Below are 27,758 nucleotides of genomic sequence, written 5' to 3' on the forward strand. Positions count from 1 at the left end.
AGACGGGCTACAAGTCCTAGGAGGTCTTTGGGGAAGAATTCTGTATTTTTCCTGCTTAATTTAGGCTGCTCAAGTAGGTCCCGATCCCAAAAATATTTGGACATAATGGACACCTTTTTGTTTAGTGCACTTAATATTACTCTGGTAGCTTGTGTATAGGGATTTCAGAGTGTCACCAGCCTATACTGCTTGGGGTTTGGCTATTCCAGTGATTTCACTGGGGCATGCTTGCAAGTATTACCTCACCTTTGTGGTTTTTTAAGTGACTGTAAAAGGAAGACAGCTGTTGGTTGCTGTCATGGCTTTGATCTGAAAAGCCCGGTCAGGCCCTGTGGTGCATGACTTCTCTTTACAACAAAGTGGGAGCAAGCCACACTGGAATGCATGTCTTCACATATACAGGGTTAAACATTTTTGCAGGTTTATTGTGGCACCTGTAGGTGGCCTCATTTTAATAGTCAATAAAATAAGAAGTATTAGTCCAGTTCCCCAGCGTGCTAAGCAACATTTTGTCATACTGAACTTGGAAGCTGACAAATTTGCTTCTGGTGCCATTCAATACTCTGCTATTCATTCTATTAAAAAGTGGGTATATTTATAAAATCATTGATTGCAATGCAGAAAGTGCACACATCTATTTTGTTTTCATCCTTATTTCCTGTTCCCTCCCAGACCATGGGTAAAGGACAAGAGGACTGCTGCCTATGCAGTGACATTAGCACAGACATTTTGTAACAGAATGAACAGTAAGAAAAAATGAACACGAATCCCAAATTCTGTCAAAGAAGGTCTAATACAAATTTGATTGGGTAAATGGACTACAAAACAAGGTTAACTGAAATAAGACTGAACCATTCAGTACAATTAAATACCAACATTCACATCCACACTTGGCATCATGTTAGTGACAATGTATTCTTTGCTGCCACCCCAACAGAAACCCTGACTTATGATGCTGTGCTATTTTTGTGCTGTAGTCACTGTGGTAGGGCCTCAGTTTTGAATACTTCATAAAGAAACACTGGGGTTTTGTTTTAGTGAATGAGACCTGACAGAGCTTGTGAAAAAGGCCTACAATTCAAGTGCCTTTTATATGTGGAAGGCATAAAGCCACAGCAACAAGAGAATCTCAAAGCAGATGGTTAACTGGCCTTGTGTAGCTGATCCTGCCACCACTGCTTCTCCCACCCTGTGGCTGGGGCACCCTGGGGAACACCAGGAGCAGCTAGGAGAGTATCTCTTACTAGAAATTTCTCTGGTTTTGAAGTGGTGGTGCACACATGTGTGTTAAGAAAAACTGCATGCCATGCACTGCAAGACACAGCTGGCCTTGAGTTAGACTGGAGCACAGAGCCATGCCCCGGGTCTGCTGCCAGGGCAGCACCAGCAAAAGCATGAATGCCTCTGAAGATGTGCCTCAGCACAGCACCTCTGGGTGCTGACAGACTGGCCAGGTTGTGCTGGGAGCACAGGGCAAAGCCAGCACGGGGCATCCAGCTCTGCCCCTCCTTGTAGTGGGTACAAGTTAGTACCTCATTTAAGACATATCAACTACTACAGTTTTGAGAGGGAAGTACAGTGGATGGGTGGGACACAGAGTCCAAAGGGATTAATTTCTGGACTAAGAGAGATCATACTAAACTTGTAAACAGGCGTGCAGTGTGTCATCTAGACACTGGCAATGTTTGAGAACAAGTAGCAAGGGATTTAATTTCAAAGTAACACTCTGGTTCCCACAAACATACACAAGGAAGCTAGCTTAAACACAGCCTGCAACTCACACCTATCTTTTAAAACCCGCTGCAGGGCTGATTTACCAAGTGGCAATAACCTGCTGCCTCTGCAGTACTACTCCAAACCTTGGAGATGAAAATTTGGCAGAAAGCAACTTGCCAGCTACATTTCCCCACTGCAGATGGAGCCTGGGCACTGCAGGGCTCCTATGACATGCTTGCCTGCAACTTACCACATCCCACACGGAATCTTTTGGAAGAGGCTAAAACTTCTGCTGAGTTAAAGTTGAGCCTTTCTCTATAGATTTCCTTGCTCTGCTGAGGCCCAGGTGTTTGTGACAGTCTCTTGAAAGTTGGTAGGTGCAAGGATACCTGGTACCCTGCAGTGCTGTGTCCCTGCCAGAAACCTGCAGGAGATAAGGCACTGTATGTGTAATATTCACAGTAAGTTAGGGGAAAGCAAAGTAAAAGCAGTTCCCTAAGACATCCTGCAGTGAAGGATGCAGAAATGTGACATAAAACCAGATAAATAAGGAAGCAAAACAGAGTTATTTATAAAGAAATTTATTTTATATTTGTGTACAGCAAATATATGAAAACAAATTTGATTTGAAAAATGTATATTTGATTTCTTAAAAGTATTGAACCCTCTTATGGAAAGGTTTTAGTTATTATAAAGGTACAGAAGGCTAAAATTATGCTCAAATAATATAGGTGTGTGTACGTATATATATATAAAAACATGTGCAATTTTATATATATATATATAGTATATATAAATAACAAGTGACTTACATGATTTTTAAGGTATCTTATTTAAACATCATATTTAAAATAGAGATATTAGAAAATATAGTTTGCTATTTCTACACAGTTTGCATTCAGATTTTATAAGCATCTAGAGAGTGCAAAATTTAAACATACAGAAATATTCTATTATCCTGTACATTGTGCTCAGCTCCCACATTTTCTCTGTCATGATCATCACCAGACTGAACCAAATTTGGAGGGTTCAATACCAGCCCTTACTAGCATCTTCTAAGAGCAATAAAAGGAAATCTATCTTACCTTGCACTGCACTGTGGTATAGCTTGTGCACAAGAAGAATGCATTTCCTATATTAAATGATCTAACTCCCAGAGATCACATACACCTCAGCATATTGATTCATTTCATTGCATTCCATATCCTGCAAAAATAAATCTCCTGTAGGACAGCATACATTACTGTGTTCTGAAGCTTAAGTACTATATTTCTTTAACATAAGGCAGGAATATACTGAAATTTGATAATACTTAAATCGAACAGCAATCTGGAATTAAACCACATTTACGTACCACATTTTTATAGATGCTGCCTTTTTAATATTTTTTCATGTCTTTCTAATGTTGCTTTGAAAAAAAGGCAATTATGACCATTCCACATGCTTTCACAGTAGCTATATTTTAACTGAAGGGTGTTTGAACTTCAGATAACATGTTTATTATCACTGACATAAAAACCTCAATCCTGCTTCCATAAAAATCAGTGGTTGCTTTGTTCCTACTAAAAATAAAATTGGATCCAAACATGTTAGTCACAAAGTTTGTTAGTAGAAGTAAATACCGTGTTCATTAAATCTCTCAGTGTTTAAAGGCAAAGTGGTAGCAAATACTGTGTAGTATAGCTTAAAGAACAGTATTATGAACAATTCTAAGTGTTATTCAAAAAAATCGAAAAGCAGCTGTGAACAACACCTCATGGGACAGTGAATTTTGCTACATGAAAATTTCTGGAACTGTGACAGACTTTTTTCTAATTAATTTCTTACACCAACACTGTCACTCATGCCACTACATTGCCATTGCACAAATTAAAGACTGGATCTTGTACGCAGTATGCATCCAGACCAGCTAATCTTTAAAAGTGGATACGTCAGGAGGGTCTCCCTCTTTCTACTGCATTCATTCCTAAACTTCTCTCTAGCAGAAACTGTCATGTTTCTGAATCCTTGTAGCAACTGACAAGATAAAGAGCCTCGTGTCATCCTTCATCTACTTCACTTTGCAAGTTTATCTCTGCACTTGCCCATATAATTACCCCCTGCAGATTTCAACTTTAATTCAGATTTGCGTTACGCTTGTTGAATAGGCCTCACAAACAGACAAAGCCTCATTAGTAGCCTGCAAAAGTGAGCCTTACTAGGTAAAACCTTGATTTAAATTACCAAACAAAGGGGAAACATAGATGCTGAGACAATGTTTACATCCTCTCAACCACATCCTTGAAATTTTGGCAGCAAATTAGCCAAAGGATGCTTTTAACATCTCATCCATCTCTTTCAGTTGGGAAGGAACAGCCATAACTACAAGTTTTTGCAAGGTGTGGCTGGCTGATGCTGGGAGATGGTTGGATACATATGACCAAAGGCTGCATGTCTCACAAGTCAGAACAAAGCAAAGATGTGCTAGGAATTCAGGATTTTCTTATGCTCAGAAGTTTCCTATAGACTGGAGATAAACACAAGTCCCATTTCCCACGCAAAAAGGAATCGTGTGTAAACCTAGAGTAACACAGTATTAAGAAGAAACTAATAACTAATGATGTCAAAGCCTCTCAATTTAAAGATTCCCCAAAGCAATCTCAAAGAAAAGAAGAAAAAAGAAAACCTGCAGACTCAGTCAATACATTTTTCAATCCAATTATACAGTAAATGCACAGACAGGAAAGGCCTCAGTTCTGAAAAGGTGAGGAAGAAGAATGATGGTGCAAAATGCTTTCATACATTTGAACATTCTTAGGATATAAGAGAGCAGGCAACTTGAAAACTAGAAAACATTCCTTGTAAGCTGTGTGGGATCCACGCAGTTTTCTGCAGGCTTTGCTTCATCCTACAGCTCAGCTTTGCCTGTTGGGGCAGGACTGGCATTAACGCTGCCTTCTCCAGCGTTGTTCTTGTCTGCTGGCTTGAAAGATAATGAAGCAGAGTTTGTGCAGTACCGTTTGCCAGTTGGGCGAGGTCCATCATCGAAAATGTGCCCCAGGTGAGCCCCACACTGAAACAAAACACAACAGAGTATCAGTGTGTCTGTGCCGCTCGCTCCGTGCCGTGCTGCGCTGGTAAGCAATGACTGGCAGCTGCTGCCAAGGAAGCCACTGATGCCTACATCACCCTTTCAAGTGGGATTTACAATCTACATTTATTTGCAGGAGTGATCCAGGAAGATGATCTGAGATACCACCAGTGCCAAGACTTCAAGCCCAAATTTCCAGGGTGTTTCCTGTCACCTATGCTTGGTTGGACGACCATCTCTGAGGTGTTTCTATAATGATTTCATGGCAGGAGCACAGCTAAAAACATGGTGGTGAGGACAGAACAGACCCATGCCTCACTTACTGCTGTAAGGATATCTGTGTAAGAAAGGGACAGCCTCAGCTTTGGCCTCTCCTCAGCCTGCAACCATCTGCGACACCCCTTGGTAAAAAAATTAAACCCTTTGGTGATCCTAGCAAGGACCTAAAGCACTAAAGATATTCTTTGGAGTGTGCTCTCACATTTCTTTTTTTTCCCCTTTCTATAGTATGGCACTCTTCTGAGCATCAAGGTCCTTCTGGGTGTACTTCTTGACCCTAGAGGGGATGGAGCCCAACCCACTCATCTCATAATAATTTCTCTAGTACATACAAGACAGGGACAGGTGACTGAAAAAGACCTGTAGTGCAGATATGTAAATGTTTTTTAACTAATAATCTCTGTCTGGGAGTAATTATAAATGATACTGAATTTTGCTTTTTGTAAGGAATAAGAAAGTACAAATGGTCTGCTGCCTCTTTTGCTCTGTGTGATTCAGACCCAAATACTTGCAGTGCTATTCAGGGTGAGCACTACTGATCTTGTCTGTAAGAAAGGTAACAGTCCTTTGCTTTACAAGGACTGCTTTACAAATACAGTATTTTGAGGAAGCTAACCCTGTTGATCCTTATTCAAAAATTAAGATTACTATCACTGCACATTATGCCTGACAATTTATCTGGATAAAGACTTCTTGTAATTAGTCACTTGAATTCCACAAGTTCATTTTTACAGCCTGCCGCGAGAAACAAAAAACTAAAACCTTGCACTGGAGAAATATTTATCTTGAACAGGAAAGTCATGCTGCTTTACCAAAGAGCCTTGGCCTTTCAAGTCAATAGCAGATCTCAGTGAGAGGTGGAATGATGTAATTGAGATCACAGACCTGCTCATGGGCTCACAGTCAGACAGCAAAAATTAAAGACTGAAAATTATTCTTAACATTTAATTAATTCATGGTATTCCAAATACATAGAGGCAATAGTGACCATTCCAAACTCTGAATGAATTAGTGATGGCAAATCTCTACCCTGCAGTTAATGTATTGCTAATGTTCTCCTGCTGTTATGGCCTTTAATTCACCAAAGCAGCAGGAAAGGTGTCTGTAGTAGCACGTAGTCTCGCCTCCAGGTTAAACTTTCTCAATAGACTGAAAGGCTGGGGGAGGCTCTCACACCAGCTAGGTGGGACAGAAACTCTGCTCATTTAATGACAGCTGAAACAATAATCTTCACTGCCTTCAGGAGCAGGGCAGGTAGACGTGAACCTTCAGTGCTCCCACCTGTTGGTATCACCCATGCAAACACATCCCACATCCCACAGCAGGCTCCCTGCACCTCAAGAAGTGTCACTGAGACAGCCATGGCAGTCCAGCAAAGATCCCAATAACAACCACGGGCTTCCAGCCTGTGGCATCAGCAGAACACACTCCCACAGGCAATGGAAAATGGCATGCATGACTGGGTTAAGCAGCAGATGCTCAGCTTTTTAAGGAAGGAAGATAAAACAAGGGAAGTAAGTAAAAGGAAGTTGAATGGGACCTAGAGAAAACTAAGCTTCAAGTTTTCTTCTTGAAAGACTGCTGTCTTGCCATCTTTTCCTCCATTTTCCACTGCTTATCCTTTTTAAAATTTTCCTTTACATTGAAGGCCTTTTTTATGTTAGCATGTGCAAAAAACTGGAGCTGTTTTCTGAATGTGGGGCATCTAACAATGAAGCATTTCACCTACTATAAGCATACCTTTGGGGGGAAAAAGAATTAAGTGTCCCAGGGAGAGTATTTTTCTAAATGCTCAGCATCCTAATTAAATCATCTCATCTCAACTAAGAGTGCTTCAAAACCTCCTGGCTGGAAGTGTTAAACAGATCTTTTCCAGACTAACATTTAACAAAAGATAAATCATTCCCTCTCTACTGGACAGAAACAGAACAAGAGAAACTGCAGAGAGAAATGGTCTATAGAAGTAATATATTCACACACAGACTACAAAGACAATCTATCAAAAAGGTTTTCCTCACAAAATCTGAGAAGCTGTATGAGAGTCCAAGGCAGTCTCATTACACATTTTCGTGATGGCAGAATCACTCCAGGATTGAATTACTGCAAAATTTGTTACCTTTTGAGATTACCCCTCACCAAAAATTTATGTGGCGATTCTCTGTATAGAGGACTCTATAACTCATCTGCCCTAAACAGAAATGTATTTCAGTCCTTTGTATCACAGTATAAAAAACCTGGCACTCAGCTGAGAGTACAAGGATGAATTGACTTTACTGTCCCTCCCCACACATAATAGGTGCTGATCATTTTTCTAGGACATATGTACATGCCTGCAGAGCCTCTGGAAAAGAAATAATTATCTGTTGCAGCCTTGCACATAAATACATTGGGCAGAATGAACTGGGACAGTGAAATGGTTAAAGCATTCCAAGTATGTGCTTGGGAGCAGGAAAGGGAGGGGGTCACTGCTAACTGTCAGTATGCTTGGATCTCCCAAGCCTCCTGGTTCTAATATACTGCTGGGAGGCATGGAAAGCAGCTTGCAGTCAGCTGCTGCAGCAGAGAGTCCAAGCTATTGGTGTGCAAACACTACTCTTGTGACTACGGAATTTTATTGATTTGCACAGGAAAATTAGTAGGTAGGGAGACCACAGGGAAAGGGATGCTTGAACAGGACAGAGGAAAAAAAGAGATGCAACCAGTTTTACAGTATTCCTCAACTGCATTTGTATTAATTTCTACCTGTCACTAATCACTGACCTTTTAAATACACCCAGGGTGTGTTCCAAAAACAGTGAAAGTTATTTCTAGGATAATCCCACAGACCCATTTGATTAATATTACAGTGATTTTCCCCCTGTGTTTGCTTTCTATAGTGAAGAACATTAAAAAATATTTCTTTTATTCTCTCAGACAGGTGGGAAAGACTTTCAAAGAAAAATCAACTACTTTTTCATCTGCAAAGGATTAAATGGAGTTATTGCCCCAGGAAGCTGGAATAGCTGGTAGGAAGTCGCTATTGGATTATACAGCAAATATGACCTTGGTCATATTTTTTTCTTCAAATTCAGATTTTAGTTTTGCTTTGATTTTATGGTATCTGCATGTGACTGCTCCTAATATTGCTGGTCTCAGGTCTTTTAACACTACTTTGCTTGGTAACAGGTAAATGATGTTCCCATATTCCTTGGCTGACCACAGGCTTCCTTGGGCTTCTCCAGGAGCTCTGGCCATCTGCTGAAGTGTGTCAGCAGATACAGGCTCAGCAAGTTTGCAATAAGCAGATTTTAGCACTGTTCAGGCCTACTAAGCAGAGCTAAAGAGACTGGACTGCATTTTTGATTATGCCAGTAACCACCGCTGAAGCATGAACTTCCCAATCTGCAGTCTCATGGCTACCTTGCTATTGAATCTGAGGAAGTGGATATTCCCACAAAATGTTGACTGGATCCTCTACAGCATATCATCCATGCAAAAACTTCAGAATTTCATAGTATACATGACAAACTAGCAGACACCCTAATATGGTCATTAACATACTGGGCCAAATGCTCTATGCAGACTGAAGTTAATGGATACTCTTGATAAGTTTCTCCACTCACTCTGAGCCTTATATAATGAGGTCTGACTGACTAGTAAGAATGCATATTGTCAGGGATAAAATCACCTACCCCCACAACAATGCTGGAAGAAGAGCAAATTATCACTGCCCAAATAAAGCTGCTCCTTCTCTCAGGAGGAGTTTGAGAATGTGGAGCTAGAGGACTGCAAGCTGCTGGCTACAGCTGCTGAACACCAATGCAGCAGCTTCTCCCTCTGCTAGGTAATGACTATGCCTTTCCCTTCACAGAAAGGAGGGCAGCACAAAGGATGAGAGAAAGTAGAAAAAGACGGATTAACGGAAAATTTGGACATGTTTTGAATGACTACTGACTTCATTATTACAGCAGATGGGATTATTTGAGGCAGCCATTAGGACTGTGCTGGGAATGAGTGTTGGGAGCAAGTTAGCATGGATGCACAGTAATATAGAGTGATGGAATCAGCACACATACAGTCGCTCCACTGCTTTCAACTTCTCTCAACTGCTCACATGTGGAGTCAGTTGGACAGGCTCAGGAGCTCCTTTGAAGGGACCCTCTTCAGGAAGACTATTTTTGCACACTCAGCACCGACTCCAACCATTTACATCTGCTCTGGTAAATCTCACACGAGACAACAATGTGCATTCCAACGATCCCTTTGTGCCTTCAGCTCATTCCACCCAGCTTTTTTGCCTATGACCCATTGTGCTCTCTCGCAATTATTACTATTTAATAGAACTGAAAGGTTTGCAAATCTCAAGGAAAGTACAGCACACTGTAATGGTTTTTGCAGCCTTTGCTATTGGAATGGTCTGAGTGTGCTATAAGCTAACCTGACTGCAGGATATCTCAATCCGATGCATCCCATAGGAGAAATCATCGTTGAAAGCAATTGCATCAGGACTGATCACATCATAAAAGGAAGGCCAACCTGAAAAAGAGGAACAAGATAGGTAAAAAAAGGGGGTGTCTTTGTGGCAGATAGCATTGCAAAAACCAGGACAGAACTACTTGAAACAGGACAGAACTTCAAAAACTGTTTATCTGACTTGAGAGCATGGAAATAATGGAGATTTTTTTATCCTAAATCACTTAGGTACTTTGGAAAACTTCTCCCCCAACCAGGTACAGTTGTTTACAGGAAAGGATTAAGCTGCCCCTAGCTGCTCAAACTCCATCTCCACAGGGATTCCTGCACTCCACCACAAGCAGTGATAGCAGTTTAGCTTGGGGATAAAGGTCCCAGGTAAGGCAATTCAGCTTTTACCACGCGTTAAAAAAACACCACAAATTCCACCCTGAATATAAACAGCAAGGCTTTATGGAAGAGAAATGCTTTTGCTTTTGCAATATAAAGATACTTAAAAAATTAATTGGGAAATTGCAGTTTAGAGCCCCAAAACGTGCCTTAACCTTTGCCTTCCCCAAGGCAAACCCAAAAGGATGTGTTCAGGCACTGAACCATCACACATTAGAGGTAGTGAGATGATTATTATTGTGTCTCATGTCAAAACAGTAATGAGTGCTTCAGATCAGACATGGACAGGTGGAACCATAACTATGCCTGTGTTAGACACTAGTGGAGGATCTGCATGTGGTCTGCATCCAGGATGAAACAACTGCACTCACTAATGTACATGTTCAAAGCAGCTGATAGCTGAGCACTGAGCTGCATGACCTGACACCAGATGATGATATGTGTACCTGACCTACCAGTAATGGCCACTTACCAAAATAATGACCTTCCACTTTTTAACTATTCCACACAAAATCTCCCCCTCTCCACAACACAGGCAGTGGTGACCCAGAAGACGCACATTACATAGTAACTTCTCAGCACTCCTCAAAAGCCATCATAATGCTCCATTTCCTGAAGCAGGGTTCCCACATCAGCAACTGACAGGCTATAAGGTCATGTCAGCGTCTACCAGTGCCTATCTGAAATCTCACTAGCTATCTGTCCTTCTCATTCAGTCTCTTGCCAAATATAACATGCACAGGCAGTTCTTACTGTCTCCCTGTATTACCCATATACTCAAGAATAAAGAATTTCCTTGTTTCTTGTCCTAGTATTTGTTGTGCATTTGCTACTGATGATTTCATAAAATGACTTGCAATAAGCTGTTAAGAAACACAGCAGTAGCTGTGAATCACTGCATGCAAATGAATGAAGGGTGTATACAGCTTTCCATAAGACAAGTGAGTAAAATTTTCTGTAAGTAAGTAAAAGGAGAGTGGAAACTATCAACTTTTCTGAATGCGGGTAGAGAAAATGTGTAAACTGGAAAAAGACCCACATGTCTTCAGTTGTATCCTGGATTATTAAAGATGGACGAAGATTTATTAGGATGTAAGCATAACAAGGATATTTTTTTAAACAAATAAATGCTCAGAAATGTGGTTTTCTTCCTTTTCAGAACACACATACAGTAGCATTTCTAAGCTACCTGAAGGCATTGCAAGTCATAAGCCCTATGCTCACAAGGTGCCTCCTACCACCACAATTGTTTCCACCCCAGAACTTCCTACAGAAACAAGAAGAGTCATTGCCCTCTCTCCAATGATTACAAATGGAAGAGCTACAGACAGCAGGCAGACTGAGGAGCAAACACCCTGAACAGGGAAAATAACCCACAAAACAGGAACTCAAAACAATGCAGCAATGCTAACTGTAAAAAAACAATTTATAAATCCTTCCCCTCATGCAAAATGTTGCTGTCAAACAACTACCTTCACAAACAGAAAAGGAGTAAACACATGACAAGTTTTGTAAAAGGGGTTATCCTGTTGACAGAAAAATTGATGTTTCCTAATTGGAGGCTCCTTTCCAACACCATTTGTCATCTTCTTAGCTGGGCTTCTGTCTAATGAAAACTGAGCTAGTCAGAATATTTTAAATGAAGTCTTATTTGTTTGTTTGTTTGTTAATTTAATAATTTTGCAAAGCAGACATTGCAGTTTGCCCTTGTGTGATGGCAGAGGAATTTCAAAGAGAAAGCTCTTTGGAACAACCACCTGATCATGTGAAAGCCTTTAGAGAAGGCAAACTTCAGGGCTGCAGAAATTCTCAAAGAAAACCATGCCTCCTTCATTATACCAATGAGGGGGAAGCTTCAAAGACTGCAACACAGAGATTGAAGCAATCTGTGTCTTGCTGAGAAAATTATCTTGTGAGAAGAGTTTGTTGGAGATGTGTTTATGTCAGCTTTGACATTAAGAAAGACCATCCATCCTTCTTTCTCTGGACTTCTCCTTTTGGTCTTCCCATTCACCAGAGAAAAATTATTTCCTTTGGATGCACTCCATACACTTCTACAAATGAAGTCATCTGAAACCTATATAAATAGGCAAGCTTCTCCTGAAGTAGTCTTTGTACCCAACTGGAGTGACTTCAGATTAGACTGTCAGTTCATGCTACATGTGACACATGTTCCAAAGGCTCCACCACTGCCACATATGGTCCCCAAGAGAGGGACTAGGAAACAGATCTCCACAGAGTGTATTTTTAACTCCCTGCCAAACTGTCTCTTCTCGAGTTACACGGCAGGCCAGGCACCAGCACTCCCAGGACCAACCACTAATTCTGTGAGGGTTAACTGAAAACTGAGCAAACCGTGGAACAGACAATGTCCTGAAGGACACAGTGACACACACTGTCATTCTCCTGACCTTGAGAGGAAGATGAATGAATTGCTCATTGAGTTGATGAGCCAGACTGACCAGAAAATCAATCCCCTTTTGCAGTCTCATTTCCTCTCCTGAGGTAGAGTGGAAAACCCATCTGATAGCTTGCTAAGCCTTCTTGAACTATTTTGTCTGCTTCAAAAGCTGCCAGGAACAAGCTGTAACAGCAGTAGCCGGCTTGCCTGCACATCAGGCCCCTCCCAGTGGTGTAGAAAGCCAGCCTTAAAGCTTCTGTCTGTACAAGAAGTAAATGGCCCAGCAGTGGCCTCCACTTTGCAGGCCCCAGGCCACTTCACCTGTCTCCCTGGCTTCAGCCCCTCCATCCTGCACTCCTGCCTCCTTCCTGCCCTAAGGCTGCAAAATGGTTAGCTACCTTTACATTTCAGGCTGCTTTAAGCCATCCATTAAATCTTCAGCTCACATTTGAAGGCTATCTGGCTACTTGTTAAGTGCATGCTCTTTTAGGGATAGGGGTGAAGATGACAATTTTGGATCTCCTGTGCTTCTGCTAAGCTGAGATAAACAGTAACCCTTATCACAGCAGAGGCTGAGCAGTGGTGGAGACCCTTTGCAAGTCCTGGTTCCATGACTCAACCCTCTTTGGATGATGGCCCTCTGTCAAGTCTAGACCATATGTGATGGGCAGCAGGAGCCAGGCCATCCTTTTGAAGGATGGTTAAACATACCAGCTAGGAAGAAATAGCCTCTGGAGGAAAGGGGCAAAGGGTAATTGCAAGAGAGAAGATGAGGGTGGGAGGAGTTTACCAGATGAATGAACAACTTCAAATGATATTCACACTTTTGTGTGTGTGAACAGCAACTAAGATTTGTGAATACATTTATCCTTGAATGCAAAGTTTAGTTTGAGGGGCAATATGACACAGCAATTGCCAGCAATTTTTATTGCATTATAGACATTTTAAATGGGTTCATTCTTAGATTCACAGACAGTTTGCACCACACTGGCAATATAAACAGGATTTAAAATAGGCGTCTGTCGTGTTTGTGTTCACTCCAACAACTCTTTTGCATGGGAGTCAGGCCACTATGTCTTAAGGGCCAGTTTCTGGTAAGTCAATAAGCAAGCCACAAGCTGAGTATGAGTATGAGATGAGTAGTTTTTCAAATATACAGCAATTATAATTTCTTAGATCTAAAATAGGCTTAATAAAGCAATGAAACTTTCTTCTGTCAAGTATTTAAGTGAAAAGCATGTGTAAACGGAACATTACTGACAGATCTTTTCTGCTCCATCCTGCATGAGTAACAGAGAGGATCTTACGCTGCTGGGAGTCACACATAGAGTCATGTCCTATTCTTTCTCTTTTGAGGACAGTCCCCAAATATTTTGTAAAAGCTGTGTAGCATTTCTAAAATTCACTCTACATGCCCTCATCAAAACTGAATCTTTTGTGTTTTATAATGCTTTCCCTATTCTGCAAAAGAGGAGACAGTGGTTTATGCCTCTTTGTCAAAGAATGCTTTCTTGCCTGGTACTGCCCTGGGCAGCAACACAGGACAGGGAGGAACAGAAACATTGGATGTTTCTGTTGGATTGGATTTCTGTTGGATTGGATTTCTGGAGGAACAGCACTGGATTTGCCACTCTGGGCTGAGGGCTTAAAATCATGCAGAAGAGGCCATCTTCTTTCTCACTTCAGACCTCCTATTCCAGGTACCTGATTGAGTCTGTATTTCTGATGAGCTAGTCACAGTGGGCACCTATACAGGCAGCTGGCACAAGGTGGGTACCAGGACAACACAGCTGCAAGCACACAGCAGTGCGCCCCAGAGAGCTGACAAACTGAACAATCAAACTGAGATGCTAAAGTAGCTACAGTGCCAGAGGAAGGCAGCAAACACAAATAGTGTGCCCATAGTCCAGCCCCCATTTTGCATTCCTGATACAAATATGAAACCCCAGCAGGAGTAGATTGTTTCTTTCACATTAATCCAGGAAGCTCCAAAGACCCTTATTTTGTTAGCTACTCCAGGATTCTTTCTTGGGGCAATTCTGACCTCACACAAAAAAAGAAAGACATTTTGTTCTCATAAACTTTTGGAAAGTCATCTACATGCTGATTGATTGATTGATCAATTTTAGAAGCATCTCAAACCTCTCTCCAGTTTTGCAAGTTTGCATATATTTTACTCTAGCTAGATCTCCAACTTCCTAGTAGATGGATGCAAGCACTTAGAAATCTAACCGTTAGAACTGTGCCTCTATAATTATTTGCAGAAGCAAAATGGCAGGTTGCTTTTGAAAATCAGCCCCGCTAGGCTATTTTTTCCCCTGCTCCTTAATTAATACTCCTTTTGACATTTTTTTGAACAGCACAACTGCAATCCCAAAGCATGTAATACTCTGACATAATTCCCATCTTATACACCTGCTGACTGGAGAGCTCCAGTTTCCCAGTAACTGTGATGTCTGTGGTTGTTTTTCATTTTAGATCCCTAGGAGATTAAATCCAACCTGCATTTTATCATTCTTTGCTGTAATTATTCCAAGCATTTACTTCAGTGAGTTATTTACAGATGGAGAAGTAGGGGGAGATGGAAGATGTTAGAACTACCAAATGGCACCAGATGTAAAAGAGGACCTTGACCTGAAAAATACCTTGTTTCTCTGATGTGCTGTATTTTTAGAATTCTGATTCCCTTTTAACCTAATGTGGATTAATGAAAACCCAAAGGCTTTTTAAGGTACAGTCTCATCATTTATCTTCACTGAGAAACCATGTCTGTGTAAAAACATAAAGTGTATTAGGATTTTAAAAAAGGTAATAAAGCTTCTGCTTTGAAACTGCTGTAAAGCTGAAGGGCTTTCACTTTTTTCTTTCTCAAAGGTTTATTGAAACAGAATCTGAAAGACATAGGCATCCACAGCTGTAACTTCTCACATAAAAGTTTAATGTAGAACTACAAAGTGACATGTTGCTATTATGTAGGATGCCTGTACAGATATAGGGCTTTTTTTTTTGGCTAGCACAGAACATCCTGGGTTATTTTTCTTAATATCTCCATGATGATGAATGAATAATGAATATTCTTACTCACAATTATTTTACTGTGAGGTAACACTTCTTTCTGTGGAGGTTCATGTAATTTATCTAAATGTAGGTAGAAACAGAATCAGGCACTGAAACATCCTTGTTCACCAGCAAACAGCTTTACATTAGATATGTATTCCAATGGGAAAAAAAATGGCCATTCCTTTCCAGCACCATCAGATACAAGAAGGACAACACAGAACTGCTTTTCAACAGACCACACCGAAAAAGCATCAGAGTGGTAACTAGGCAGGGGTTGAAGGGAACAACACAAAGACAAAATGAAACTTAATTTTGGAAGAAAAAGTAAAGATAGAGCTTCTCTCTAATATTACCTGTCTCTAACAGCAAAACAGGGCTATTGCAGCAGGCAAATACTGTGCAGCCAGAACAGGGTGGGAAGGGAATTTTTCAAAACAACTGAACTTCTAATAGCAGCTTTTATGAGACAATTGCCATCTGTTTTTTCCTTTATGTTTCTCACTTGGGAAATAAAAAAAAGTGAAAGCCATGAATAAAGGTGGTATTTGTTTTCTTCCTTTACAGCACTCTGAGCATCCAAACAACTTACCATGAAACAGCATATGCAATCCAGATTTATTTCCTTGTTAGTGGGAGGAGGTTATATTTGTTTAAAATGATTGTTAAGGGAGATCTGAAACTTAGCGTCTACAATTTCATTTGACATCTGAATTTTTCAGAACAAGAGTGTCCCTGATGTCTCTTGAGCAATAAAAGCATGGGGCCTACTCTCTTTAGCAATTAATAACTCTATCACAATACTGCTCTTGCCCTAGCTGCTTCCTTTGTGCTTTCACTGTGGTCTAAAATACTGATTAATACAAGCTGGTTCTTTTAGAGTCTTCCTCTGTGATATTCAACATCTTGAATGTACAAGCCACTGCTAAAATCTCCAGGTAGGTAGGAGCTAGGATCTTCCTCATGTCTTCTTACAAAGATTGAGTTACTAATGGTTTCTTTCTTGGTTCAGGTTCAACAAAACTACTGAACCTAACTCACTTCCTCCCAAAGGACGGGTTTCTCCCCTCATCTGAATAGTGTCTCTTGTTACTTTAAATCATGGCTAATGTTTTTAAAAATATATCTTACACATAAGTCAGCTGTAGATCTTCAGCATCAAAGGAGCCAAACAGAACTGTGTGAAGCAGTGTAACCTTAAGCTATAATTTTAAAATGCCATCACGAAAGCTCTCAAATAGTTTTTAAAATTTACTGTTGACCTAATAACCTCAGTCCAAAGCATTCAACTTCAAACGGTTGTTTTTGTTTTCCCTCCAAAAGCAGTATTGGTAAAACAAATATATATATTGCAAAATACCTTGAAATTTGTATATCAATGAGTTATCTGTGCAACTCACTTAAATTGCTAAAGTTTTCATAAAAGATTAGTAAATCAGGATAGCAGTAGAGCTGGCAGGCCTTAGATGGAAGTGATTTGATAAAATTGGAATTCTAATGCAATATTTTCACCGAGAAAGTTAAAAAAACCAAGCAAATGCAACCTTGTAATAATCAACATCTGGCACTGAAATGAACAGCAGTCACAGATGAAATACATATTTGAAAAATTTGTCATGGTGTCTTTCAAGTAATGATCATCCACAAATTGTTTGTTGAAATATTTTCCTTTTAGTACTGTTATGCATGTCTGGGAAACGAAGTTTGTAAAGAACTGCCAGAACTCAGCTGCATGCTTAAAACTGAAACCACAGAGGTTACTGAATTAATGTTAATACCAAAAAACCCAAAGCCTGTACTGTCTTCCTTTTGCAGCTATATTCCTTCTATGACCCTCCTTCACTAGCGCCTCTAGTATTGAATGCTCTAGCAGACAAGACAGGACAGCTGGACAGCTGGACAAACTCATCTCAGCTGTAAAGTTATCATTTTCCCTTCCCACTAGTTTTCCCTTGAAACAAGGGAAAGTGTTACTACACTGATTAAAACAAACAACCCCCCCGCAAACAACAATAAAAAAGACAAACGCTCCCTTTCTTCCATTTCCTTTATTAAAGGAGATGTCTAGGTGAGGCAACTTGGTCACAAACTAAAAACGGACATAATTTTCTCAGCCATGAAGGAAAACTTTTGTCAGGATTGGGGCAAAAACCAGAGGCAGTTAGATGATGGCAATGTCTGATATCAAAGGTTGACAGAATAGAGCATTGAAAGCAGAGTGAAGACAGAGCTTCAAACCACTAGGTCTCTAAGGGCCATTTGGCCACATGACAAGACTCTGCAGGAGGAGAATATGGAGAGGTGGCACAGCTCCTTCTCATGCCACTGTGGAGAACAAAACCCTCCTCTTTACCTAATATTACAGTTTATCCACAAAGCTAGTCCTTAAGATTGATAAATTTCTAGACCATGATTTTTATCACACTGCAGGAACATTTCACCATGAACTACACGCTCATCAAGCCCTGCAAGGAACCTAGCCTTAAAGCCATGCTTCTCATGGGGAGTGCATTCTACTCTCTGCAGTTTTCTGCAGACTTCTGAGGAGACTTCTGCCTCCCTAGGCCTCAGGGTAACTTTACAATACCCTCTGAGTATTGCAGAGACTTTGTCTCTGCAACATACAGTTCAACACTATGCCACATGCATAAAAGAATGCAAAAGCCACAGACACTACATAAAATCATAAAAGAAGAAAAATGAATTATTGCAGGTTAGATTGTTTAGAGCTGCTGTTGGTTTGGAGGGAGATTTAAATCTTTTTAACAACCTCTTATGCAAACTAAACGAGGTAGGTAGTAACGCATCCTAGAAAATAAAGACACCATAGTGTACTAATAAGTACACCATAGTGTACTAATAAGTACCATAGGCGAAGTGTTCAAGACATGAAAACAACTTCCAAGGTAAGCTATGAACATATGTAATTAGGCACAGTGCAAATGTTCACAGCGGATGTCAATTATACTCACTACATGTTTTTGCACACAAATAATACTGGTTTATAAACATACAACTCACTTCAGGGTCTTGTTTTCTTTTACGATACTCTAGGTAAAGAAATATGTACAAAGGAGTAATTTGCTTGGAAAACAAACATGCTGCAATAAACAAGAGGAGAAATAAAAGATATAGAGAGTAGCAGCAAAAGGAAACGGGCCCCTATACAGAAGAAAACGGGAGAGGCAAGATCCTAAGGAGTGGACATAGTGCCTCTCATCGAGGCATTCAAGCAACTCAAAGAAAACTGTACTCATGCGGATTTGCCTCCATTACATGCTGCTTCCCACAACTGCAGGCCAACTGTAGTAGCTTGCTGTCCACAACATCAGCTATGGACGCTCTTTGGATACTCCTTTCTCTAACGTTGATTAGTATTTGTGTTTCTCTGGGCTTCCTCCTCTGGGCCACCCTGATGTGCCAGTGTCACCGCTCCGCAGGGGCCATCGCCCAGGCCGCGTACCCCTCCCCGCCGGTGCCCGTGCCCGCTGCTCCGTCCCGCTGTCGCCGGAAAGGCACCGGGGCTGGGAAGGCACGGAGGGGCCCAGGCTCCGGCCCGGCCCGGGGCTGCGGGAGGCGGCCGCCCCCGGCCCGCCCGGCCGCTCCTCAGAGGCGGCCGCCGCCTCCAGGCACGGGGAGCCCGGGAGGCTCGGCACAGCACATGGCCTTGTTCTTGTCTCCACCTGCTGATCCCATAAGCGAATGTACTCGAGGGAAAGCAGCCTCACGGCTAGACAGACAGACACGGGTCGGTGGTCATACAGCCGTGTTTCAGGGCTGTTCCCGTGCAGTCACCGTGACCCGGGAGAGGAGGCAGGACACCGACACCTACACCGCAAAGGGGTGACCCGGTTTCTTTCCACTTTCCCTGTCAGGCTTCGGAGGACAGGCAGGGTGCCATTCCGCTGTCCGTTCCCTCCTCGCCAGAGCCATTTTCCGGTACGGCCGAGCCCCGCTGACCCGGGGCACGGGAGGGCCGGCGTTCCGCCGAGAGGGCGGCCGAGGCAAGAGAAACCCAAGTGCAGGCAGCCGAGCTGCCACTGCTAACGCTCGGTAAATTTCTGGAGCTCATGTGTCAAAAAGCATCGCCTTCAGTTCGCTGAACCCTTCAAAAGAAGCACACACCAAGGCTCCAGCCTAACCTAGCTCTCACCCTCCTCAGAAAGGACGAAAAAAAAGACAGGGAAGGGATATACAAAGGCGTTTCTCATCAACTGCTAAATGGCCCGATATACCCGGAACCTCCGCTTCTCTGCTTTATAGCAAGAGAGTGATGAAAACCCGATGGGACAGCATGCAGGCTGCCCTTTGAGCCACCGGGGGCATTTTTGGAATTGGACAAATATTCTGAAGTGGACACCTGGGAAGGGCATGGGCAGCAAGGGAAAATACTGTCAGGAAAGAAAGAGTTTAAAACTACTAAGAAAATTCCTGACTACAATTTTAAGAGGTGAAGTGCTGGTACAGATCAGTTTTCCTGAAAAGCAGGAACCGAGCTCGGAGCTGGCTCCTGATCTGCTGTTTTGAAGACCTCAAAAGCAGAGCAATTTAGACAGCAACTTCTTCAAGGAGTCCGGGTAAAACTACAAGGACATAAAATTCCAGTCAGACACAGGAAATTCTTGGGGCAATTCAAGAATTTTATGAGTCAGAAGATAAAAATCCCTCTGAATACCTAAATAAACTAATCTAATGAAGTAGTCACCAGGAAAGGAGTGTGGTGAATCTGCATGTCAGGAAGGACAAATTTAAACAAACAGGAAATTGAATAACCTGAAGCTGTTTTCAGTTTTACTCCCGGTTCCCTGCTTCTATTTGTTTTTAAGGTGCAAACCGAGTTGATGGCTGCAGAAGCTGAGGGGACTTTTTTATTTTAGAGGAAGTCTCAATTTAAAAGAAATTAATTACCTGGCTTCCTTTTGAAAAGGTGGTAAGTTGTTTATTTGTGATTCATTATTTACACTATTGTAGACCCTTCAGGGCCAAGTGCAATTGGCCACTAACCATTGCAAAGGAATGAAGGGAAAGTCATTGATGTAAAGTTCATAACTGAGCATTTAGCTTTTTCCCTGGCAAGCAGAAGTGAAGTTAAATACTTCCTATCAGATATTTTACCTATGCTAGTGACTAGAGGGTTCATTCCAAAATGGACAGCTGCATCTGGTCCAGGTTCATATTGAGGTGCATACTTAGATTTTGACATAGAAAAGTTGACAGAGAGGTTTCCAGAGAGATCCTCATGCCTACAAAGGTCTAAACTTTAGGTAAATGGAATTTTAAGACCATCTATATGAAGTGGTATTATACATAATGTTATGTCCCCCAGTGTATAGCTATGGAGCTATACATTGTCTAGACTCAAAAAAGAAGGGGTTTACAATTGAGTACTATTGCATCCCAAATGTCTTTTATAAGGAGTGAGGAGCTTTTTCAGTTTATAACATTTTCATTTAAAATTCTCTCATTTAGGAAATGAAATAAATTTTAGCAAATTGCGCTTTGCAAAGATCATGTCAGAATTCCTAAAATTACAAAGATTGACACTGTTCTCATCATGTTGCTTGTATACTGTAGTTGAGCTTGCATTAAAGTCCTTTTGTTATCTCAGGTTTGCCTCAGCTTCAAGGAAGTAAACATACAGAGAAGCTGGATTTTTTTGCTTTATTTAATGAGGGCTGTGATTTCAAGACTCTTCCAGAAGAGACAAAAAGGAAAATTCTCTGTAAACAAGCTTTACTCCAAAACGGCTCTTCGGTTGACTAAAGTATTTCATTATATAAGGAGTTCATTATATGAAAACAAAAATACTGTATTTTAATTTTGATTTTCCCCTTTCATTTTATATTTCATACTAAAAATTGCAGATAAAAAGTTATGCTGAAATAATTTTAAGATGAAAAATTAAACCTTCTTGCTCAAAAGACAAGCCACTGGTCTCTCAGCTTCCACAGTCTGATATGCTGCAGTAGACAATGTGTTAGGCATAGGTTGAACTGATTGCAAACTACTTTTATATAAATTTAGAACATTTCTTAGTTTTCTCTCTGAACTGCCTGTCTGGATCCTCCTATTTGGGGTTTTTTCTGGACTCCACTTAAAATACTAATTGTTTATATTAAACAGACAAGAGAATGTGTGATGTATTTTAACTGTCAAAAGTGTTGTGAACAGCAGCAGCTGGAAGAGGAATGTTTAATTCATTCTGTTACCCCCAAACCTTTTAGAATCCTGTATCAGCAGCTACATCTTAGTCTTGCAGGCAAAGAAAACAGGGTATGAAGGGGTGGTAGCACTGCAAAGCTTATTCTACAGGGGAAAAAAACCAAGGGCCATTCATGTCATTATTACATCAAACTAGAGTATCACTAAATCTACAACGGTATTGATACATCTGTGAAAGCTGTGCAAAGTTTTTGTGTGGAACAGTTCACATGGTATGGCTTGTTTCTTGTGCTGGTTTACTCACACTGAGCAGATGCCAGACACAAGATGCAAGTAGTGATTGGAGATACCACTTGAACTATTCACTGTGCGATATTCCTAAAAAAGGACTCTTAAATCTTCTGGACATGGCTCAGCAGCCTGTGTGAAGCTGTGAGAAAGAATAAGTTTCTGCCCCTGTGCAATTTATTCTGACAGGGCACGTCAGAAGTGCTCAGGACAGTTCCCCCACCATAACTGTTGCAGCATAAGCTTTTGCTGGGACCAGCGGATCCTGAAACAAGTGTAAGAGCTGTTACTTAAGAGAGCTTAATAAAGGCCTTGCTAAGTATCAAGATCAAGTTATTTTCAACCTTTCAAATTTTCAAAAGCAGAAAAGCATCTTACCACATTTATACTATTTTGTGTATGTCCTTGAGAAAACCTTCTAAGTAAAACAGCAAATTAGCTGCACATGGAAATATGATCCTTCTAGTGTCTGAAAACATTAGGTAAAGACATGCAGGAGCTTGTGCAAACTGCTCTAGTGCAGATTTTCTTGGTTTTTCAGGCCTGACTTCTGCCATGTGGTTTGGGGGTCTCTTTTATTTTTTAATGTCACATTTACAGGATGAATTTGGCACTCCGGAAAGGAGCACTGCCTTTGTTCATCCCATCAGTCTTTCGCTTGTCCAACTGCCACGGCTGTATTAGTAGGAAAAATAGACCTAACGAGGTGTAAAATAATGCTCTACATTCAAAACTTGAGCACTGTAGCTCATTTCACTTTAATACTTACTCCAAAAGTAAACTGCTGAAACCTTGCATAAATGGTACCAAATGAGTTTGCAAGGTATTCTAAATGTACTGAAATTAAGTTGATTAACACCTCATACACACAGTTGTTTATTTGGTTCCCTACTACCAAAACTTCTGCCAGGATAGATAACTCTGCTATAAAGCAAAAGAGAAGATACATGTAGGGCAAGTTTGACTGGAAGAATTCTTAACAAAACAGCAGTTAGGCAACAGAAGCATCATCCATACCAAGCCAGTAAGCAGAAATACCTAAGTTGAAAAAGTGGATTGAAGTAGAGATTTTAATTTGATTTAATGCTTTTTATACCCTATGTGTACTGTTTCTCATTGTCAGCCCTTCCACTTTGTTTCTTCTATTAATTAGATTTTTCTTACACTACTTCCTTCTTTCCTTTTTCCTTCAGAAAGGCAGCAAACCTCCATTCAGAAAGGCAGTTTGAGCTTCCTCTCAGGCAGAGTGTGCTTGGGAATGAGAAGTCAAGGAGCTGTAGCCTTGATTTGCTCTTGGAAGGAGCTGTACAGAGACTTTGTTCAGGTTTGAGAGATGAGTCTGTGGTTCCTTTTTAAAGGAAAGTTCTACAAACACTCTCACCAGAGAAGGCAAAATACAAAATCTTAACAAGAGCTCAGTAGGATATCTTCCATTTAAAAATGCTGATTTAAAAAAAAAGGAACATGAAATGCTTACTTGCTGGCAGCAAACTTTTTCATAGGGATGTCTTTCACCAAAGACACTCTCAACGAAGTAACCTGCTACTCAGGAGGTCCCATGGAGATGCATGGGAATCTTCTGTTCTAAACTTCAAATATTCTGTATCCAAAGTGGAGAAGCTTTACAGGACAAACTTAGGTGTCATAGGGTGGCTGAAACAATCTACCAGCTTCTTCCCTTCTCTTTCCCCTGCCCTCAGTTGTCTTAGTCCTGCTGCTTTCTCATTGTTCACTAGCTCAGGTGGTTATCCATTAGTGGTGAGAAAGTTTAATTCACTAAACCAGAAGAAAATTATTCAACTGTTTTTCTGGGCTAATAAGCTCTATCAGTTAAGTAAGAGGTTAAACAAACATTGGAGGCAACATGAGGTGGAGGGCAAGGAGTGCAAGGATAACTTACTGTAATATCCCTGACTGATAAAAGTTGTACTGTTAGAATAAACTAAACCTCTGAACTCAGCTTTGACACTACATCTGTGCACTAGTATCACAGAAACATGATTATAAACTGACCACACAAACAACAGATTTGACTAGAAGGCTGCTTGAGGTCAGTGCCTTTATAATTCAAATAAACCTGTAATCCTTTAGTTCCAAAGATGTCCTTTGTCTCAGCATTACAAAAGGCAAAGAATGTGAATTTACAACTTTAATTACCTGTATCTTTTCAAAGTGAGCAGGTAGCAGTGGATGCACTTTTCTGGAAAGGGACTAAAATACAGTGTACTTTTCATTCCCCAAGCATGGTGTGAGCTCTTAAAAAGCAGATAAGACAAATTCAAAACCTACAATATGTCAGTTCCCAACCCTATCTTAGGTAAAACAAAGTCTGACCACTTTTGACACCAAGCTACTCCAGTACTGATTGAATCCTATTCAACAAACTCAGACTTTTTTGAAAATACTTCATAACTCCCCACAAGTACACTCTCTGTTTACATAACTACAGAGTGGTCAAAGGGGATTGAGCAGCATTGCAACAATGGAAGTTGCAGGGACAGGGAAGGACTGGAATGCCAGGGGTTGCAGGCTCTTCCCTCTGCATCTTTCATGTCTTCATGAAAAAAAAAAACATATTCTGGCTGCAGGGCACTCTTAGCCTTAGGAAAAAATATCTGCTTTCAGTTGCCTAAAAGGGACTATTCTAAGCCCAAACTTTTACTGAAATGTAAAAGGTTTCTAGTGCCCTGATTGGTTTGCAGTCACACCAAAATTTTTTTATGTGCACTGTAACCTCTTCCCAGCTCCCCAGGAAACTGAGGCATACCCATGGTTTTAAATGCTTGAGCTGAAATTATATCACTTCAGGTGTTCTCAATAGGATTCCTTCCTGTAAAGAAACTAAAGAAGTAAAATACTGTCCAAACTGCTGCAGGAAGAGAACGGACCCAACAGCACTGTCAGTGGCTGACAAATGACTTGGTTCCTGTGCCACAAGCAGCAGCCCATAGAGCAGCTCACTGAAAACCCAAACAAGCCTTGCAGCCTCTGGCTTTAGAGCAAGAACTAGAGGACCTGAGGACCTCTGACCCATGTTCTGAAACAGACCTTATAAATGTACTTCCCACCCCTGCAGGCAGCTTAATGACCTGTACAGGCCATTTCTGACACCCGCTTCAGAGCCTCACCTTCACCCTCATTGAAGCTTTTTGGCATGAAACAAGATGGTGCTGCATTTGCACAAGGCAACGACCCATTGGTGTATTTTTGAGGGAGGAGGTGGAGTGAGGAGAAGCAAGAAGCCGCAGTAGCAGAATTTCCAGTGTTCAACCTTTATTTTTCAGTGTTCAGCACTACTATCACCAGGTGTAATATTTGTTTCACTCCTATTCTTAACACATTTTTTAATCTACACCCTAAGAAATGTTAAGTCTAAAATACTTGCAAAATTGAATTGCTTTCTAGAAAGGCCTGAAACAAAGTGATCACCCTTTGGAGAGCTGTTTGTGCAATGACTGATCATCTCTATTGTTGGCATTCCCAGGGGTCACAGTGGAGTTCAATTGCATTCTGCCAGGGCAGAACACAAAAGAAAGGCTGTCACAGCTGGATGAGTGTGTAATCTAGGAAACCAACCTGTGGGTGCCAGATATTAAACATACAAATAAATGGGGCCTGAGTTTTAAGTTGATGCCAGGTTTGGGAATTTGGTTTTAGTTTCTTTCTACTATAATAATAGTGTCTTAAACCAGAGCCTTTAGGTGTCTCAAAAACTTTCTGAAAAATCTTAAATTTTGCAAAAAATAATTTTTAAATTTTTAATTAATTTTTGTAAAAACTGGAAAAGTTAGAGAATTTGGATAAAAATCTAACAGCTCAACTGTTTTCCACTCTTCATTTTGCAAGCATATAGGGCAAGTCTTTGCTTGAAATGTTTCCTTTCCAATATCAGCGTATGTTAAAAAATCTGAGTGGCACATATCCTGCCCCAGTTCAATACATAGGAAAAGAGCCAAAATATTTTCCTTCAGATTACCAGCTTAAAACAAACTTGCCTGGATACACAAGTCCCCAGCCTTGTTTGCATGTATTTGTTTAGTGCCCAAATAAAAAAATCTCACAGTTCTAGCTCTGTTTAAACATTTAACTTCTTTCTACAATAAGAACACATAGCAAAGACCTTGCATTCATCTGAATATGAAAACTGGGTGAGCAGGACAAGCAATAATTTAATATGTAGCTTTGTACTAGCATATCTTTCTCCTTTCCCTGTGTTTAATGATCTACTTCCCAGTGCTTATTCCATGCAACTATTTTTGGTTTTTTTTTTTTCTTCACTGATCTTTATGAGATCATTTACATATTTGCATAAGCTTCAGTAAGTATCAGTTTGTTTCCTGAGAGGGTTACATTCTTCACTCTTGCTTGAATGTTTTAAATGCCCGCTATCACTGCTGTAACTCTAGTTCTCCATCATTCATTAGTTCTAAAAAACTAATAGACCATATAATTGAACTAATGAGATATGGGTGGTAAGTTTATGTAAATACAGCCTGAATGAAAGGTAGAATGTCTGCATAGCTTAGATAATCTTATTCTTTACATTGCAGTGAAGATGACACTGCATGCCCTACATCTATTAATCTCCATGAATTCAATGAATGTTCTGCCTTATTCTTTCAGCTTCTTTATGAGACTACCTTTATGTTACTAAATTTGAAGTAACACAGTCCCAGCCAAAAGTTAAAGCAGAACTGTAGGCTGTAACACATTTGATTACTTAGGCATTTTAGTATCACTGTCCATCTCCATCTGTATGAGGTTTAACCCTGGCACTGGACAAGACGGTTTATGAAAACTAAAAAACATGCAGGAACTATTGGCAGAGGAGTGAAAGAAATATACTCTTAGTGCTTGTACAAATTATGAGAAACCCATTAAAGCTCAATCATTTTGTGGATAAGTAGAAACATTCCCAGAGGCAAAGTGGGAGGATAAATCTCATGAGTTTGAGCTTCTGATGTTTCCCAATAGCCATTTTTGCTGTGGGAAGGAAGGTGGAGGGTGCAGGGATGGACAGAGTCTCTGTATGGTCCATCTCTGTCCGGATCATCTTAAGGCTGTGGGCATTTGGATGAAGGATCGGTGTCCTCACTACCACCAAGTACAGTCAAGCTGCCTGGCCACTCTGGGTGCCATACCAAAAGGTAAGGGATGACATAGGTCCCAAACTTGGACTGGTGTATAGTGTTCACAGGAGGTGGGAAGGTGGTCAAGTAAAGGTGGTCAGGTACCCTTTCCCTCCTCCCAGAAATCAGAGCCCAGGCAGGGGCATGTCCCACCGGGCAGTCTAACTGGTGTGTTACGCGTCCTGGCCAGGAGCACGTTCTTTGGGAAGAGACCTTCCTGATGTGAGAAAGCAAGGGGAACATGAAAAATCACTTAAATGTATCATTAAATGAATTACTTTTTTAAAAATTAGAGCAAGGGAGTTAAGATTACCATTCTATTATGTATATTTCTTTGCTTTTTAGGAGTGAGGCTTACTTTTTGTATGGTCTATAGTGTGATGCCTAGAACCAAAGGAGTGAAAGCAGCTGCTGGCTGCAGGATTCAGCATTGTGCTGAGCTTCAGCAACAAAATGCTGCCTTGTATAATCATACTGGCACAACAATACAGATCCAGGTACACCTGAGATATGCTGCCATTGTGGGGCCAGGGAAGAGTCACACATGCAGATAATAAAGAAAATAGAATTATTGAAAAAGGGTGCTCCTGTAATTCTCTTCTCTACCAGTTAACAGTGTAAATGATGACCAATGTAAATTCAATTTGCCACAGTCTTAATACTATCATGACCTGAAGGGCAGTTCTGACAGTAGCCTTTCATTCAGGTTTTTCTTACTATACTTGAAAGCAGGGAGTGTTTTCATTCCAGTGAAACACTGTATCTACCTTTCTTGCATTTTAAAGTTGTCTCAAGAACCCTAATGCTTTATGCA

At 40.8% G+C, this 27,758-nt stretch overlaps 1 protein-coding gene across 5 annotated transcripts in view; it reads right to left on the reverse strand.

The window, feature by feature from the left end:
* Positions 1-2,281: 2,281 nt before the first annotated feature.
* Positions 2,282-27,758, reverse strand: part of MSRB3 (methionine sulfoxide reductase B3) — an 80,860-nt gene continuing 55,383 nt past the window's right edge. For all 5 annotated transcript variants that reach the window (XM_074539781.1, XM_074539777.1, XM_074539778.1 and 2 more), the window contains 2 exons: positions 9,483-9,580; positions 2,282-4,768 (listed from right to left, as the gene is read on the reverse strand). In XM_074539781.1, coding sequence (XP_074395882.1) covers positions 4,604-4,768; positions 9,483-9,580 — 263 coding nt within the window. In that variant the 3' untranslated portion in view covers positions 2,282-4,603. The remainder of the gene's footprint in view (positions 4,769-9,482; positions 9,581-27,758) is intronic.

This window comes from Zonotrichia albicollis, chromosome 4 (assembly GCF_047830755.1).
Source record: "Zonotrichia albicollis isolate bZonAlb1 chromosome 4, bZonAlb1.hap1, whole genome shotgun sequence".
In the NCBI taxonomy this organism is placed as follows: Eukaryota; Metazoa; Chordata; class Aves; order Passeriformes; family Passerellidae; genus Zonotrichia; species Zonotrichia albicollis.